General features: G+C 39.2%; 1 protein-coding gene across 3 annotated transcripts in view; it reads left to right on the forward strand.

Annotated features, from left to right (window-relative positions):
- Positions 1-6,884: 6,884 nt before the first annotated feature.
- LOC105493573 (putative uncharacterized protein encoded by LINC00467 homolog) overlaps positions 6,885-18,603 on the forward strand; it is a 62,102-nt gene continuing 50,383 nt past the window's right edge. The window contains exons 1-3 of one of the 3 annotated variants that reach the window (XR_011613889.1): positions 6,885-7,055; positions 15,625-15,706; positions 15,840-15,989. Coding sequence is in view for 1 of the 3 variants with exons in the window: in XM_011761310.2 (XP_011759612.2) it covers positions 15,649-15,706; positions 15,840-15,989 (208 nt within the window). In the remaining 2 variants the exon portion in view is untranslated. The remainder of the gene's footprint in view (positions 7,056-15,624; positions 15,707-15,839; positions 15,990-18,603) is intronic. The other 2 variants (XM_011761310.2, XR_011613888.1) reach the window with 2 other exon arrangements.

Consider the following 18,603-nt stretch of genomic DNA (forward strand, 5'->3'; position numbering starts at 1 on the left):
TGCCATACAAGGCCCTCCATGCCCACTTCTACCCTTCCAGCCTCACCTCCTGACATTTCTACCTTGCATTTAGCAACACCAACCCAAGCTATCTGATACTTGTCTGAGCTTATACTATATGTCTATCTGGAATACTCTTTTTTTGAGATAGGGTCTTACTCTGTCACCCAGGCTGTAGTCCAGTGGCGCAATTATAGCTCACTGCAGCCTTGACCTCCCTGGGTTCAGGTGATCCTCCCACCTCTGCCTCCCAAGTAGATGGAACTACAAGCACGCAACACCAGGCCCGGCTAATTTTTTTGTATTTTCTGTAGAGATGGGGTTTCACCCTGTTCCCCAGGCTGGTCTCGAACTTCTGGACTCCAGTGATCTGCCCACCTCAGCCTCCCAAAGAGTTGTGATTACAGGCGTGAGCCACCATGCCTGGCCTGGAATACTCTTCTCTACCCTTACCTTCTTTGCCTGGATAATTCTTGCCCTTTAAGATTCTGCTTTGGCCTCACCTCCTCTGGGATGCCTTCCTAAACTATCCTTTAATCTGTAACCCTACTCCCACACTTCACCCTTAGTAACTGCCCATCGGGTTCATTTTGCCTACTGCCCAGATAGAGCTGATTTATCAAGACAAAGGAATTGTAACAGAGAAAGAGTTTAATTCACACAGCTGGTTGTACAGGAGACCGCAGTTTTATTATTGCTCAAATCAGTCTCCCTGAAAATTCGGAAACTGGGGTTTTTAAGGATAATCTCATGGGGATGGGGGCAGGTAGTGGGGAGTGCTGACTGGTCCCCCGGGAAATGGGGAGTCAAAGCTGTCCTCTTGTGCTGAGTCAGTTCCGGAGTGGAAGCCACGAGACCATCAATCTGGGTGGGAGCAGCTGATCCATCCAGTGCAGGGTCTGAAAATACCTTGAGCACCAATCCTAGGTTTTATAATAGTGATGTTATCCCTAGGAGCAATTGGGGAGGCTTAGAATCTTGTGGCCTCTAGCTGCATGACTCCTAAACCATAATTTCTAATCCTGTGGCTAATTTGTTAGTCCTAGAAAGTCTGGTCCCCAGACAGGAAGGGGGTTTGTTTTGGGATGGGACTGTTGTGATCTTTGTTTCAAAGTAAAACTGTAAGTTCCTCCCAAAGTTAGTTCTGCCTACACTCAGGAATGCACAAGAACAGCTTGGGAGTTAGAAGTGAGATAGAGTTGGCTAGGTTAGATCTCTTTCACTGTCATAATTGGCTGTCATAATTTTCTGCAAAGGCGGTTTCACCTTCACTATATCAAAAGTCCTTGCTCTGTGCTGTATACTGCCTTGCCCATAACTCGATTGCTCGACTTTTCTTTTTCCAGAAAACAAATGTTGACTACATATTTATCAGATTGTGTGAGTTACAAACAGAACAGATATTGTCCGTGTCCTCCTCAGACTTCTAATCTGTAGGTCAATCACAAGTGGTACAGAAAAATGATCAGAGTGTAAATGTTCCCGGCCTCTGGGCTGGCAAAGACTTTGCCTCTCAACTTCTCTCCCCAGTGTCCTAAGGAAGTGTACCTCTCAGAACTGTTTTGGATGTTTGTGATGCAAAATAAGAGAACAGGCAGAAAAACATTTGAAAGGTGAGCTCTAAGGGAAAGATTTATGGAGAATAGCTAAACAGATCCACATAAGGATTGGGGAGAATTAAAGAAGAGAGAGGACAGAATTTGAAACTATGGAAACACTGCCAAAGCAGCCATGGAAATAAGAAAAAAAACAAAAAACAAACAGAAACTATAGGAACTGCTGGAACTGTGACTTGGAGCCTTTTTGATTCTTTTTTCTTTCAAGACACCCATGCTGAAGACTGAATACGTTTTAAAATTATTTTTGGCTGTTTGAAATATACAACTTGAAACTCCACGCATAGACTCTATGGCCCCAGAATTATAAGACATTTGAACAAATTAAGTACATAACAATACAAGTTGTGACAAGTGCCTTGAAGAAAATCACAGAGTACAGGAAAAGATTGATGGGGCTGCTGTGGGGAAAATGTACTGGGGTTGTCAGAGAAGGCCTTAATTCTGAGGTAACACAATTATCTCATGTTCATGTGACATGTTTTCTGAATACCCAGCACTTTTCAACACCCTTATAAAGTCTGAGGAATTTCCTATGAGAAAACTTGCCTCCTTGACCCCCTTTGTAGCACAGCAATGTGACCTATGCCCCACCAAGCAGGCATAGTCAATGCAAAATTTCAACTTGAAAGTCAGCAAGATAGGCCAGGCATGGTGGCTCACGCCTGTAATCCCAGCACTTTGGGAGGCTGAGGCGGGCGATCACAAAGTCAGGAGTTCAAGACCAGCCTGGCCAACATGGTGAAAGCCCATCTCTACTAAAAATACAAAAATTAGCTGGGCGTGGTGGCAGGCGCCTGTAGTCCCAGCTACTCAGGAGGCTGAGACGGGAGAATTACTTGAACCTGGGAGGCAGAGGTTGCAGTGAGCTGAGATCATGCCACTGTACTCCAGCCTGGGTGGCAGAGTGAGACTCCGTCTCCCAAAAAAAAAAAAAAAAAAAAAAAGTGAGCAAGATGAAGAAGGAAACATGCCTAATTCTGGCTACCAGTGGGGACCGCCAGTGTTTGTGGAAGTTGCAGTTTTGGTGTCAATGGTGGCAGCAGCAACAGATTCTCACTAGATCCTCTAGTGTGTTTGGGTACTGTTGTTTCCACATTTGGCCTCTGGCTGTCCTGGAGATTCTGTGAGCTACATGATATTGTTAAAGTCCTTTTCTTTCTCAACCAGAGTGGATTCTGTTGTTTGTAACTAACTGCCTGACCTAATCAAGCTGAGATCTGAAAGATGAGTCAGCTGTGGAAAGAGCTGTCAGGGTGGATCAGTAATCTGGGCAGAGGGCACTGAAGAGTGTTGGTTCAATGAACTGAGAGGAGGATAGTGTGGTGGGAGTTTGGTAGAAATCAGGAGAATGATAGTTGATGAGGCTAGAGAGGGAGGCACAGGGTTTAGAACCTGAGTGCTCAGGCCATGGTGAGAAGTTTATGGTTTATGTAAAGTTTAATGAAAGTTAACATGTTATGGGCAAAGGATGCATGATCTGATTAATATTTTGTCTCTTAATGTGGAGCATAGATTAGAAGGGGGACAAGAGAGAACATGGGAAGAGTATTAAGGTTAAATCATATCGAAATTGCATTTCATGTCTGTTCCCTCTGAAGCCGAGAACCATGTCTAATTCAAAAATGCATAGCAGGTGCTCAAACAGTGTCTTAAGCTGAATGAATACAATAATGCACTGAATTTTTATAACAACTCTGATAGGCAAGTCTTCTGCCCATTCCATAGATGAAAAATCTGGTAAAGAGATCCAAGTACTAGGCACTGTCCTAAGAATGTTACATATATTAACACATTAACCTTACAGTAACCTCATGAGGTATATGCTATTTTATCCCCACTTTACAGATGAAACAACTGAGGCACAGAGAGTTTATGTAATAAGCTCTAGGTTGCTCAGCTAGTAAGTGGTAGTGCTAAGATCTGAATCCAGGCAGTCTGGCCTCACAGGCTCCACTCTTAACCACTACACAGACTGCCTCATATGGATACTGATGAATTCTAAACACACACATACATATATAAAGATACACCTTTAAATGAGTTAGAAGAGTAACTACTATTCATAGAATAAAAATCAAATATAACTTTCAAACCACTAAAGTGGGAAAAAAACTGGAAAAAGAGACTGTCAAACCAAAGGCAGTAAAGAGAACAGGAAGCATGATACATAGAAAAAATGAGTGAGATATATCTATGAATAAGTTAAGTGTTACTATTAAGAGGGGGAAATCTCAAATGAAGGGGACACATACATGCTTTTAAAAAACATACCGAAAACAAAATAGAGCTAATAACTGCATTAGCTTTGTAGTCAGAGAAACTCTTGCACACATGTACCAGGAAACATGTACAAGAAAATTTACTGTCAGCAGTTTGTAACAGCAAAAAAAAGAAAAAAAGAAAGAAAGAAAAAAGAAAAAACGGGGGCAAAAAAATAACCTGTGTTGGCATGGAGTGGAGCAACAGCAGCTCTCCTGCATTGGTGGTGGAGGGTAAGCTGGTACAACCACTGGAGAACAATCTGGCAATATCAAAGTTGAACTGTGCAAACCCTTCTACCTTGCAATTCCATTTCTAGACATTATCCTAAAGAAATTCTCACCATATGTCTAAGAAGCTGTGTGAAAGAATTAACTTACATTGTAATGACAGAAATCATGAATCATTAAATTGCTAGCAACTGGAGAATGGATAAATGGTGGTACAGTTATACAATGGAATACTATTCAGCAGTTAAAAAACTAGAACTACAGGAATCAACCTGGATAAATTTTACATACATAATTATAGGTGACAAAAGCAAGTGACATGAATATCATTTATATTAGGTTTAAAAAGCATAAAACAGTACTGTATGTTACTTAACATCGCTACATGTATGTGGAGCATATAAAAAAGCTTTCATGGGAATGACATACCAAATTCAAGTAGTAGTTAATTGCAGAGAGGAAGAGAGGGAGAATGAGATTGCAGACCGTTTTACAAGGAGCTCTAACTGAATGTTAAAATCTGAAGCAAATACGAGAAAATGTTAAAATGGGATAAAGCTAGATGGTCGGTATACAAGTGTTCATTATATTATTTTCTGTAACTACATTCTGGTAATATTTCGTATTAAACATTTTAAAGGAAAGTTAAGCTTTCAACTCGAGATTCTATAAAAAGAACAAAATAAACCCAAAGAAATAAGAAATTAATGAAGGCATACATTAATGAAAGATAAATTACTTTTAAGACAGATTTTATCTGTAAAACCAAAAGCTGGTTTGATAAATATGATCAAGAAAAACACTCCAATACAATATATAAGAATATATATGTGGCCGGGCGCGGTGGCTCACGCCTGTAATCCCAACACTTTGGGAGGCCGAGGCGGGCGGATCACGAGGTCAGGAGATCGAGACCATCCTGGCTAACACGGTGAAACCCCGTCTCTAGTAAAAATACAAAAAATTAGCCGGGCGTAGTGGCGGGCGCCTGTAGTCCCAGCTACTCAGGAGACTGAGGCAGGAGAATGGCGTGAACCCGGCAGGCGGAGCTTGCAGTGAGCCGAGGTTACGCCACTGCACTCCAGCCTGGGCGACAGAGCGAGACTCCGTCTCAAAAAATATGTATATATATATTTCAGGTACATTTTCTAACATTTAAAAAAAATCTCATATTGTTGTCAACCATTCTTATATATTCTTACATATATATATATTTTTTTGTTTGTTTGTTTGTTTTTTGAGACGGAGTCTCGCTCTGTCCTCCAGGCTGGAGTGCAGTGGCGCAACCTCGACTCACTGCAAGCTCCGCCTCCCGGGTTCACGCCATTCTCCTGCCTCAGTCTCCTGAGTAGCTGGGACTACAGGCGCCCGCCACCACGCCCGGCTAAGTTTTCGTTTTCGTATTTTTAGTAGAGACGGGGTTTCACCGTGTTAGCCAGGATGGTCTCCACCTCCTGACCTCGTGATCCGCCCGCCTCGGTCTCCCAAAGTGCTGGGATTACAGGCGTGAGCCACCGCGCCCGGCCAATACTTTTCTAGAAAAAACTAATTTTTTCAAGAAGCAAAATAAACAATTCCATGTATCAATAACCATGGAAGCTATATTAAAAACAAAACTATCCATTAAGATGGCCCCACACCCAGAAGGCTTTAAAGATGAGTTCTTCAAAACCTAAGGAATGTGTCATTCACACATGTTATGTCTATTCCAGGTCGTATAAAAATAAATTAATCTGGCTGACTCCTAGCACAACCTGATACCAAAGGACAAGGACAGCAAAAGAAAACCATACGCCAATCTAACTTACGTGCATACATGAAAATCCAAAATTAAATACACAGCAAATTGCATCCAGCAATATACTGAAAAAATAACATACCAGGATTGTAAGGATGGCTCACCATTAGAAAATCTATTGTTGTAGTTATTTTATTGTAGAGTAATGGAATAAAGGCCATACAATCAAAGACTGACACTGAAAATACTTGGTAAAACTTAGTCGTTTGCTGATTTAAAAAAAAAATGAAATGGTAAACTACGAAAAGAACATAATTTGCCTATACACCCACTCACACACACACCATAAACCTGCAGAAGATGTCTTGAATGAAACCTAAGATGCAATCCAAAATAACTCCTGGTAAGAAATAAGTGCCTCCGTGGCTACTATTCAGTGTTGCGTTGGATTCTTGGGAAAAGCCAGAATTGTTCTTTACAGATAAATTCTTACCTACAAATCAAAGAGGACTGCCTGTCAAATTTTTCAAATACGAAGGTTTAGTGAAATGTCCAGATAGATCAATAATCAAAAGCCATACTTATACAAGGGTACTAATGGATTAATAGTCTATTAGTAAAACAAACTACAACAACAAAAATAGCTACGAAAAAATGTTAAATGGGCACACCACCAAGCAAACTGCAACACTTTACCTGAAAAACAAAGGAAGAACTGAATTAATTAAAAAAAAAAAATAGCCACATTGCTGGATGGCAATTATCAATATTGTACTAGTATCCAATCTTGGCAAATCTACAAAAATACGGAATCCCAAACAAATCCCTGGAAATCTGCCATCTGGCGCCAATCTACTACAGAAATCGGCCCCAGGTTGTGAGGTTCCTCACATGTGCGTGTAAACGCTTCGAGAGGGGTGCAGCCGCGGTCTGAAAAACTGCAGCCTGAGTCCCCGCGCCCCTCTCCTCCCTGCGCGCCAGCAGCCCCTGCACGAGGCTCGCGCGACCGGAAGAGTCGCTTCCGCTCCCGCCCAGTTCTGTGGCGTAGGCCGGACTTTTCTGGTCGGCTGTTGCGCGTGCGCGCGCTCTGGCGTTTCCTACGCGGTCGGGCGTTGGGTTTCGCGGCCCTCGCCGCACTGGTTGCTCGGCACCTTCGGTCGGGTTGAGGTTGTCAAGCTGGACCAATAGGTTGTTTCTCTTCAGTTTCCAGTAAGTGACCGTTCCAGCCGGGGGTGTGGCTATTGTGCGAAGGCAAACCGGTAGAGGCCGCGCCGTCATTTTCTGACCACCTGACTCTTTCCTCAACGGCCCCCTCGGTCACTCCGAGGGGACTGTTGGTAGCCCCGCTCTGCCTCGTGCCCCGCTAGTAAGGCCTCTCCCAAGCTCTGAGTTTCCCCAGAAGATGTGTCCTTTGTCATGAAAGCTCTCATAGCATTTAAGCGCTAGTACTCGACTTCTCAGATGCACCCTGGAGGGTGTACTCTTGGCCTGACCCTTAGCCCTTCCGCTTCCTACAGTTGTGACGGGTCCTCAGATACTCACCAGGAGAATGTGATGCTCCCACCACCACTTCTTACTCCAACTTTCTTTGTGACTATGCCCTCTGTTTCAGAATCCTACCGCCTCGTAACAAAGATGTACCAAGGACCATTCCACTTCACGCCCCTCCCTCCCTTCTCAAACCCTTAAGAGTGCCTTGAGAGTAAAGCAGTGACCTAAGCACTTTACATGCATTTTATTTAATCTTCCCACGCAGTCCTTAAGTAGGCAGACATGAGAAAATTGAGGCACAGAAAAGTTTAATAATTTGCCCAAGGCAACATAGGTTGGATGTGGTAGGGTTCAAATTTGAATTTATTGTGTAGCTTACTCAGTCTGGCGTTATTATCATTCATTCCTTTCGCTTTTCCAAATACTGAGTATTCCTTTTTTTTTTTTTTTAGTTGCTTCTACAGAGGAATTTTTTTCGTTAATGCTGTTTAGAGGGTTCTTCTTGAGAAATTTGGGTTCTGTCTGAGAACCCTTTTCTCAGAGCTCTCCTTACACAGACCCTTAAGTGTTGTTTTACCAAATCTAAGCTCCAAACTTAATAATATTTTGCATATCCAAAATATGCTCATGCTTCCTTAAAAAAGTACCCCTAAACCAGTACCCACTAACCAGCCCCCTTCCTCTACCTCAATATGACAATGGTTATCACTATTCTCAGCAAACATTTGGGCAGCTAGCTTATGTAAGATAATAAAGATAATTGGGGTTTTGAAGAACTCTGAGGTTTAGTTCCAACCTGAAGGGGAAACATGAAAAGGCCTTCATAAAAAGGCCACATAAAATAGCAGATAAATCCCATTTCAGTTGCACAGATTACAAATTGTATAAGAGCAACTTTGGACAAATCAGGTAAGTGCTAGATTTGTTTACTTATCAGTAAAATGTTAAGGTTAGGCTGGGTCACTAAAATATTATAAATCAAAGTTCAGAGAGAGGAGTGATTACTCTGTACTCACTGTTGACGGAGGTGGAGGCTGTAGTTTGTTGTTAGTTTTTTTTTGTTTTTTTTTTTTTTGAGACAGGATCTCACTCTGTCACCCAGGCTGGAGTGCAGTGGCGTGATCAAAGCTCACTGCAGCCTCCACCTCAGCCTCCTGAGTACTTGGAACTACAGGTGTGCACCACCACACCCGGCTAATTTTTGTATTTTGTGTAGAGACAGGGTCTCACTATGTTGCCCAGGCTGGTCTTGAACTCCTGGCTTCAAGCAATCCTCCCACCTTGGCCTCCCAAAGTGCTGGGATTACAGGTATAAGCCACTGCACCCCGCCTGTAGTATGTTCTCAATACAGAGACAAGGTTGAAGGATTCAGAGTACAGTTTTCTCGTTTTGAGTATCTAATAAAATCAGTAGACCCTCCATCAACAGAGGATTGGGTAAAGAAAATGTGGAGTGAGTGTGTGTGTGTGTGTCTATGCCATGGAATACTATTTAGCCATTAGAAAGTCATGTTTTTTCAGCAACATGGATAGAACTGGAAGCCATTATCCTAACCGAAATAACTCAGAAACAGAAAGTCAGATATTACATGTTCTCACTTAAAGTAGGAGCTGGGAAGCAGTGGGCACAAGTATATATAGACACTGGAGACTACAAAAGGTGGGAGGATGGGAGGGGAGTGAGGGTTGAAAAATTACATACTGGGAACAATGCTCACAATTTGGGTAATGGGTACACTAAAAGCCCAGGCTTCACCACTGTGCAATATGTACATCTAAGAATTCTGCACTCGTACCCTCTAAATATATAAAAATTATGTTTTTCTGAGACAGTCTTGCTTTGTCACCCAGGCTGGTGCAATCTTGGCTCACTGCAACATCCGCCTCCTGGGTTCAAGTGATTCTCATGCTTCAGCCTGCTGAGTAGCTGAGACTATAGGTGCGCACCATCACACCCGATTAATTTTTGTATCTTTAGTAGAGATGGGTTTTGCTGTGTTGGCCTGGGTGGTCTCAAACTCCTGGCCTAAGCAATCAACCCGCCCTGGCCTTCCCAAGTACTGGGATTACAGGTGTGAGCCATGAGACCCAGACTACAAATAAATTTTTTTAAAAAGCTATAGATCTTGCTCTGGAAATAAAATTCACATCCATACAACATTATATGCTTAATTTTAGGAGATTCGTGACTCCTCCTTCTCAAATTTAAATGTTAAAAACTCTTGATTTAGGGAAACAGTATTATTCAAAACACCAGAACTAAGCCAGATGTGGAAGGCCATTATCTTGTGGGCAGTGTTGAACCATTTGAGGTCTGATAAATCTGGTAGCAGTATGAAAAATGCATGACAGTGGGAAAAAGCAGTGAGACTAGTTAAGTGGCAGGGGAATCATTTAGGTAGCAGACTGTGCCAAGCGGTATTGGGAATGAAGAGAAATTAGAAGAAATATTGGCAAAGACAAATATCTGACTGGATATGGAATTGAAAGAAGAAATCAGTGATAACAAGGTTTGAGGATCAGTTATGCGGCAGGTCTATCTTGTCTTCAGTATTTTATTGAAGTCATTCGTATAACATACGTGCTAGTGCTTACTTTGGCAGCACATATACTAAAATTGGAATGATACAGAGAAGATCAGCAAATAAAAATTTAAGTATATTTTTTAAAAAGAAACAAAAAACATACATGCTCTAAGAGCACTCCCAACCCAACAGACATTAAAAAGGATGAGGCAATACACAAACACCTCTGTATTTATAAATTTGATAATGTGAGAGAAATGGGCCACTATCAAAATTACGAAAACTCACCCAGGACAAAATAGGTAAATGAAATAGTCCTATAACTATTAAAGAAATAGAATTTGTGAGAAAAACAAAACAACAGCAACAACGAAAAACAAACCCTGGCAAGAAGACTCTTGCCAGGAAGAAAAAAAAAAAAAGAATAATAATAATTAAAAAAAGCTCTAGGCCCAGGTAATTTCACCGGGTAATTTCACCAAACATTCAAGGACGAAAAAATACCAGTTCTGTTACAAACTCTTTGGATTGTAGAAAAAGAAGAAACACTTAACTCATTTTATGAAGGCGGCATTTTCTGGATACCAAAACCAGATAAAGACAACACAAAAAACAAATCTAAAAGTTAAAATCCCCCATGAACAAAGATACAACTTCCTCAAAAAATATTAGCAAATTGAATTCAGCAGTATACTAGAAAAATAATACATTGTGACCAAGTCTCATCCCAGGAATTCAACATTTGAACATCAATCCATAAGAAAAACTACATGATCCTATTAATAGATGCAGAAAAAGCACTTAAGAAAATTCAGCATTCATTCATGATTCTTAAAACTCAGCAAACAAGTAATAGAAGAGAACCTAATAAAAGGCATCGACAAAACCCATAGGTATTGTTATACTTAATGGTGAAAGACTGAATGCTTTCTACCCTCCAAGATTGGGAACCAGGCAAGGATGTTTCTTCCACTACTATTTAATATTTACTGGAAATCCTAGCAATTATAGTAAGTCAAGAAAAGCATTCTGATTGGAAAAGAAGAAATATAATTATATTTGCAGATGACAGTTATATAGTAAATCTCAAGAAATTATTTAAAAAGCTGGTAGAGCTAACAAGCAAATTTAGCAGGTTGCAGGATACAAGCTTAACATACATAATCCTATTTCTACACTAACAATGAACCGTTGGAAACTGACCCACTCTCCTCCCTCACAAATGAAATACTTAGGTAGAAATCTAACAAAGTATGTGTGGGATTTGGAAAGTGACCCACCCTCCTCCCTCACAAATGAAATACTCAGGTAGAAACCTAACAAAGTATGTGTGGGATTTGTGTGCTAAAAACTACAAAATGCTGATGAAAGAAGACCCATAGTGTTCATGGATTGGAAAATTCAGTCTAGTTAAAATGTCAGTTCTCCCTAAATAGATCTATGAATTTGATTACAGTCAAAGTCCAAGCAATATTTTTTAGGCATAAATTACTTGATGATAAAGTTGATAAGGAAAGGTAAAGGAACTAAATTAGCAAAAGACTTTTTAGAATGAAGAGCAGAGCTGAAGTAAAATCCTAAAATTCTTTTTTGTTTGTTTGTTTTTTGAGACGGAGTCTTACTCTGTCCCCCAGACTGGAGTGATCTGGGCTCACTGCAAGCTCCGCCTACCGGGTGTACACCATTCTCCTTCCTCAGCCTCCCCAGTAGCTGGGACTACAGGTGCCTGCCACCATGCCTGGCTAATTTTTTGTACTTTTAGTAGAGACGGGATTTCACCATATTAGCCAGGATGGTCTTGATCTCCTGATCTCGTGACCACGCCTGGCTAATTTTTTGTACTTTTAGTAGAGACGGGGTTTCACCATATTAGCCAGGATGGTCTTGATCTCCTGACCTCATGATCCGCCTGCCTCAGCCTCCCAAAATGCTGGGATTACACGAGTGAGCCACCGCGCCCAGGCTAAAACCTAAAATTCTTTAGGAAAACATAGGAGAAAATGTTTGTGACATTGGGTTAGGCAAAGAATTATTAGGTAACAACAAAAGCACTATCTATAAAGAAAAAGATCAATTGAATTTAATCAAAAAATATTTTACTATATAAAGGGTACTGTAAAGAGAATGAAAGACAAACCATGTTAGGAGAAGATATTTGCAAATCACATATTTGACCAAAGGCTTTTATATCCAGAATATATAAAAAATTTCCAAAACCTAACAAGAAACCAAATAACCCAATTTAAAAAATAGGCAAAAAGTTGTACACTTCGCCAAAGATGATATACAGCTAGCAAATAAGCACATGAAAATACGTTCAACATCACTGATCATTAGGGAAATGCAAATTAAAGCCAGGAGATAATATTAAACAGTTATCAGAATGGATAGAATTAAAAAATAATACCAAGTCCTGACAAGGATATGGAGCAACTAGGACATTCACACATTACTACAGCCACTTTGGTGAACAGTTGTGCAGTTTCTTAGGAAGTTAAGCATACACTTACTATGTAACTCTCCAGTTCCACTTTTGTGTGTTTATCCTAGGGAAATAAAAACTTATGCTAACACAAAAATCTGTAAATGAATGTTTATAGTAGCATTATTTATAATTGCCCAAAATGTCCTAAATTAAGGTTGGTTCAACATGTGAAAATTAATCAGTGGAATCTACCATATTAGCAGACTAAACAAGAAGAACTACATAAACTAAATGTCCCTAAGTGAGTGAATGTGGATAAACACAGTGTAGTACATCTTCACAATGGAATAGGACTGGATAAAAAGGAACAAACATTGATATATGCAGTAGCTTCGATGAATCTCAGGTATGTTATATTAAGCGAAGGAAACCAATATAAAATGGTTAAATACTTACGATTTCATTTATATGACATGCTGGAAAAGGTAAGACTAAACAGACAGTGAACAGATAGATGAGTGGTTGCCCAGAGTTAAAGGTGGGGAGAGGGTCTGACTGCCAGGGAGGAGCACGAGGAAATTCTTTGGATGTTGGAATTGTTCTGTATCCTGTTAATGGTGGTTACAAGTATCTATGCATGTGTTAGAACTCTTAATACTGTACATACATGTGAATTTTACTGTATATAAATTTGAAAGTAAATTTTACTGAAAATTTTTTTAAGAAAAAAACCAATAGTCTGGAATCTCATTTTAAAAACTCACCCCTGACCTCAGTAATTCCTCCAACTGCTATGCTGTTTTTCTGCTTTCATGTTAAAATATAGTTTGTCCTTATTTCCTCACTTCCCAATTCACTTTTTTAAAAAAACCTTTAAAAACATTTAGCAACATAATATGTGCACATGATTAAAAGATCAAATTGTATGTAAGAGTTGATAATGAAAAGCAACAGTCTCCATCCCACCTGCTTTCTCCTCGTTCTGGATCCACATCCCCATAGACAAACACTTTAAACATTTTTTATGTTTAGTTATTTTGGTGATTATTTCTACATTTCTAAATAGTATGCCGATACTGTTTTTTCTCAAATTTATTTATTGTCCTCTGAGTTTCTGCTGTGATAGATGAGGACTCAATTATGACAGCCTCTGCTCCTGCTGGCTGCTTTCTCTACAGATTTCATAAAGTGTTTTTATTTTCTCTTTTGTTTTCTCTTGTAAACTTAAGCAATTAAGCAATATATTTAAACACATATTTATTGTTCTATCAATATATTTAAACATATTTCTTGTTCTATCACTATCACAAGTTTTAGCACTCTTGATTTCATAGGATGATACTGGCACTCCCTTCCTGCTATCTTTTCTTTTCCTTCTCCATCTTTCATGTCCTGACAGCTCTACCTTTACATTTATAGCATTATAATTGGATAAATTAACTTTTGTTCTGTAACTGTTATGAACACTTCAGTGTTTTCCTCTGTAAATTGGATTCACATGTCAAAAACCAATGAAAATAGTTGGACTCGATGGCTCACACCTGTAATCCCAACACTTTGGGAGACTTAGGAAGGAGGATCGCTTGAGCCCTGGAGTTTAGGGCTGTCATAAGTTATGATTGCAGCACTGCATTTCAGCTCGGGCAGCAAAGCAACACCCTGTCTAAATAAATAAATAAGGTAAAAAAAATAAAATGAAAAAATAAAAAACTCAAAATAACATTTTATTGTGACTTTATACATATTATTCATTGCAAGTCTCAGGAATGTGCTTAGGTTATATTTCTCTTGAAGTTCATGGTTTTAAGGGAAATGTTGCTAGTATTAATTCTTGACAACTTTGTTAGAAGCCATTGATATTTTGTTCTTATTTGGAACTATTGCTCTTGAGTACTTTGAACAGCTTTATCCTGAGATTTTTTTTTCCTTCAAACTCCTGCAGTTTTCTACACTTTTATACCCCTCACCTTTTACTTTCTTTGTTTATTGCTTAACCGTCATTTTAATATGACTAGGAAGGAAGTCTGGCATCTTGGATGAGAATTCCCACTTACTCTTTGTGTGCTTTAAAGGAGGAGATTTATTTACTTTTACATTTTTGTCAAAATAACATTTACTCATCATTTTAAAAACCAAAAAGTACTACAGTACTCCGTGTAACTTGCAGCTTCCTTCAATTCTTTTAGCTCTTTTTCTATATCTACTTATATATGTTAAAGTAATATATTTATAGTAATGTTTCCTAATTTAGACATTATCCACCTTAGACATTATTCTTTGACTTTCAGTTATGAAAGATGAGTATTTAGTACCCCATTTGTGCTGTTTCTTTTTGTGGTATCATTCAGCCTTGTGGCTTCAAATATTGTGCTGAAGATTCCCAGACTTACTACTGTGAGTGCTTTTTCTCTATTCAAATAATCTTTGTCAACATGAAGTAAATAACATATTTACTTAGTCTATAGGCATCTACTAAATTGTTATTTAGGTATGCCTTGAAACTTTCTGGGCCGGGTGCGATGGCTCATGCCTATAATCCCAGCACTTTGGGAGGCCAAGGTGGACAGATTGTTTGAGGTCAGGAGTGCAAAACTAACATGGCCAACATGGTGAAATCCTGTCTCTACTAAAAATACAAAAAAATGAGCCAGGTGTGGTGGCGGGTGCTTATAATCCCAGCTACTCAGGAGGTTGAGGCACGAGAATCACTTGAACCCAGGAGGCAGAGGTTGCAGTGAGCCGAGATTGCACCACTGCACTCCAGCCTGGTTGACAGAGTGAGACTCTGTCTCAAAAAGAAAAAAAACTTCCGATTTTCTATTCTGTATTTTAGTGGAATATTATTCCAGACGTATTCCTTCTTTAGTGTTGGCATATCTCAGTTAATGGTATTGTTTTCTACCGAATTGATCACTCCAAAATTCTAGAAGTTATCCCTTATTTCTTTCTTTCCTTCATAGCCAGTCCACCAGCAATTCCTGGTCATTCTGATTCTTGAATTCAGCCTCTTTTTTCTGTCTCTATTACTACTACTCTAGTCCATTTGTTCTCAATAGAATTGTGGTTCTCAACAGTGGTTGCCCCCCAAGGGACAGTTGTTAATGTCTGGAGCCATTTTAGGTCATCACACATAAAGGTGCTATTGGCATCTAGTGGGTAGAGGCCAGAAATTGTGGCTCGATAGCCTAAAATCCAAAGGAAAGCCCTTCACAACCAAGAATAATCCAGCCCAAAATGTTAGTGCTGAGGTTGTTACCATTTGCATTTTCTTTGTCCCCAGAAATATCATTTTGCATTTTAAATTCTCTAATAATATGTCAATATTTTGGTTTTATAGACATGGCAGGGAGGTTTAATAGACATGGATAAGAAGTCCGCTCACAGAAATCCTGAAGATGCCAAGGCTGGCAAATATGAAGGTAGGAGTTTATGCTTGCTTGAAGGCCTTTTGGGTAATTTAAGGTACATTTTATAAATTAATGCATATATTTCTCTCTCATATGTTGCTAATATTTGGGAAAATAATTGTGTTCCATTTTATATCTCTCTAAGGTAAACACAAACGAAAGAAAAAAAGAAAGCAAAACCAAAACCAGCACCGATCCCGACATAGATCAGTGACATCTTTTTCTTCAGATGATCGTGTGTTTCCTTCTTCTTCATCATCATCTTCAGGAAGCCAGACGGATTCGAGTACTGAAGGTATGTTTATCATCCTGTTAAAGTTTCATATTTATAAGTTAGGTGATTTAGGAAAAAAGTACTAAACATCTGTTATAATTTTTGTTTATTCAACTAATATTTATTGAGCATACTCAGTATGTGCCAGATGTAATGGTAAACATGCCATGGTCCCTTCAGACAAGGAACTTTTATTAAGCAATATTGGGAATGATAGTAAGAGGAGTTAAAAAGAAAAAAAAAAAAGAAAATATAGTAGACAATAAAACAAGCAAATAGTTCATTACAGTGCAGGTGAGTGCTATTACTTCACATGCATATGTCATGGGGGCAAGGAAAGGCTTTGGAGAGGAAATGATTATCTCAACTTGAGTGGTGGAGGATGAATAGGCATTTTCAGGCAAAGGCAAGGAAGTAGAATTAGGAAATATTTAGTATAGGCTAAAGGAATTGCATGTGGTAACCACTATTAACATTTGGAGTCCTAATTCAAGTAATATGTCCCAGCTGCAAAGGGAACTGGAAAAGCAAGATTGGCTTTTTTAGCATTGATGGTGAAAGGCATGTGGACGAATATTCACTAAACATAGGAAGTGGAATCAGATACTAGGCAACCAAAATATAACAAATGTTCTCCACACTCAACTCTAGACAAGATCACTTTAAATTACTCCTTTGTCTCACCTACCTTTACTCTCTCAGTGTTTGTAAGTTGTGTTGTAATTAGTTTTTCTATTGGCTAATTTGGTATTAATAAGTAACCTACTTGTAACTCTGCTTGTTCCATCAACTGTAGTTAATTATTTTATTCTGTCTTACGTAAGTTAAATATATTGGTATCTCTATCCTTTCCTCCATTTTTTTCTCCCCATTGTATTCTTTTAGTTTTTCCGTAGTTAATATCTACAACAAAAATTGTCTTTTTTTGGTCCATAGATTCACTTTAAATCTTTAAGACCAATAATTAGCATTTAAATCACTATCATTATATAAATAGTGTTACTACAGTGCCAAGTTACAGGCAAGAATTACATTTCTATTTCATGGATCTAATATTATGATTGCTAGGACTCTCAAAGGAGAGTGTTTTTCTAGTCACAGCATCAAGTACATCATTTATATTCTATCAGTTGGTTAAAACCGTGCTGTATCTTAGTTTTGCTTTGTATTCAAACCATGACTTTCTTATAGTTTTTTTTTTTCTTGTTCTTTTTTTTTTTTTTTTTTTTTTTTAAGACGGAGTCTCGCTCTGTCACCCAGGCTGGAGTGCAGTGGCGCAATCTCGGCTCACTGCAAGCTCCGCCTCCTGGGCTCATGCCATTCTTCTGTCTCAGCCTCCTGAGTAGCTGGGACTACAGGCGCCCGCCACCTCACCCGGCTAGTTTTTTGTATTTTTTAGTAGAGATGGGGTTTCACCGTGTTAGCCAGGATGGTCTCGATCTCCTGACCTCGTGATCCGCCCGTCTCAGCCTCCCAAAGTGCTGGGATTACAGGCGTGAGCCACTGCACCCGGCCATAGTTTTTGTTTTTCTTAGAGTTTCTAGTTCTCCTTCTTGTTTTTTATTGTTGACAAAAAGATCATATAACTGCCATAATGAAAAGATTTTCCATCCTTTTAATTATACTATTCCTTAGAGTTCATTTCTTTTCTCTGGAGATATTCTTGCCTGCCTAGTGTAATCTAGACCATTTTCTACCCTCAAGACCTGCTATTTCTCTGTTATCCTAGGATCTCCACTCACTGGTCTTCTGGGTTGGATCCATTGTTTTCTTAGATTCATATCTTCCTCTCTCTCAGTGTTCTGCCTTGGCTGTTGGAGTACACTGTCAAATAACTTTTTACAAAATGTTGTCTGGGAAGTAAATTTTCTGAGTCTTGGCATATCTCAAAATGTCGTTATTCTACCCTACCATTAATTGATAATTTCAAAATGATTCTTCCCAATCCCAATTTCCAGAAGCAGGCATTTCAAACTCTTTTAGCAGTCTGTTTTGATATCTATCTCTGATAGATATGGTTCCATAACTTGTTTATGTAATCATTTCTACGTTTTTCAGTTTTAGGCTCTATGGATGATTAGAATTTAGCTACTTTTGTTTTAAACCACTGTTTCCCCTGCATTTACTTTCTTCCTTCCATCCTCCTAAATAGGATTTATTGTAACTTTGATAATTTAATAGTTTAATTGTTATGGCTATGTAGATGCTATGCTGTTCACAGCTGAACCATATAATGGTTCCTTTCTAGCACAACTTTTTTATTCCTTACAGTTAATAATAATTATTATTTTATTTTATTTTTTTGAGATGGAGTCTCGCTCTGTTGCCCAGGCTGATGTGCACTGGTGCGATCTTGGCTCACTGCAACCTCCACCTCCCAGGTTCAAGCGATTCTCCTGCCTCAGCCTCCTGAGTAGCTGGGATTACAGACGTGTGCCACCATGCCTGGCTAATTTTTTCTATTTTTAGTAGAGACAGGGTCTCACCACGTTAGCCAGGATGGTCTCGATCTCCTGACTTCATGATCTGCTCGCCTCGGCCTCCCAAAATGCTGGGATTACAGGCATGAGCCACCGCGCCCAGTCAATAAAATTTGTTTAGTTTTCTGTGTTTGTGATGTGTTGTAGTAGTATAA

The sequence above is a fragment of the Macaca nemestrina genome, chromosome 1 (assembly GCF_043159975.1).
Source record: "Macaca nemestrina isolate mMacNem1 chromosome 1, mMacNem.hap1, whole genome shotgun sequence".
In the NCBI taxonomy this organism is placed as follows: Eukaryota; Metazoa; Chordata; class Mammalia; order Primates; family Cercopithecidae; genus Macaca; species Macaca nemestrina.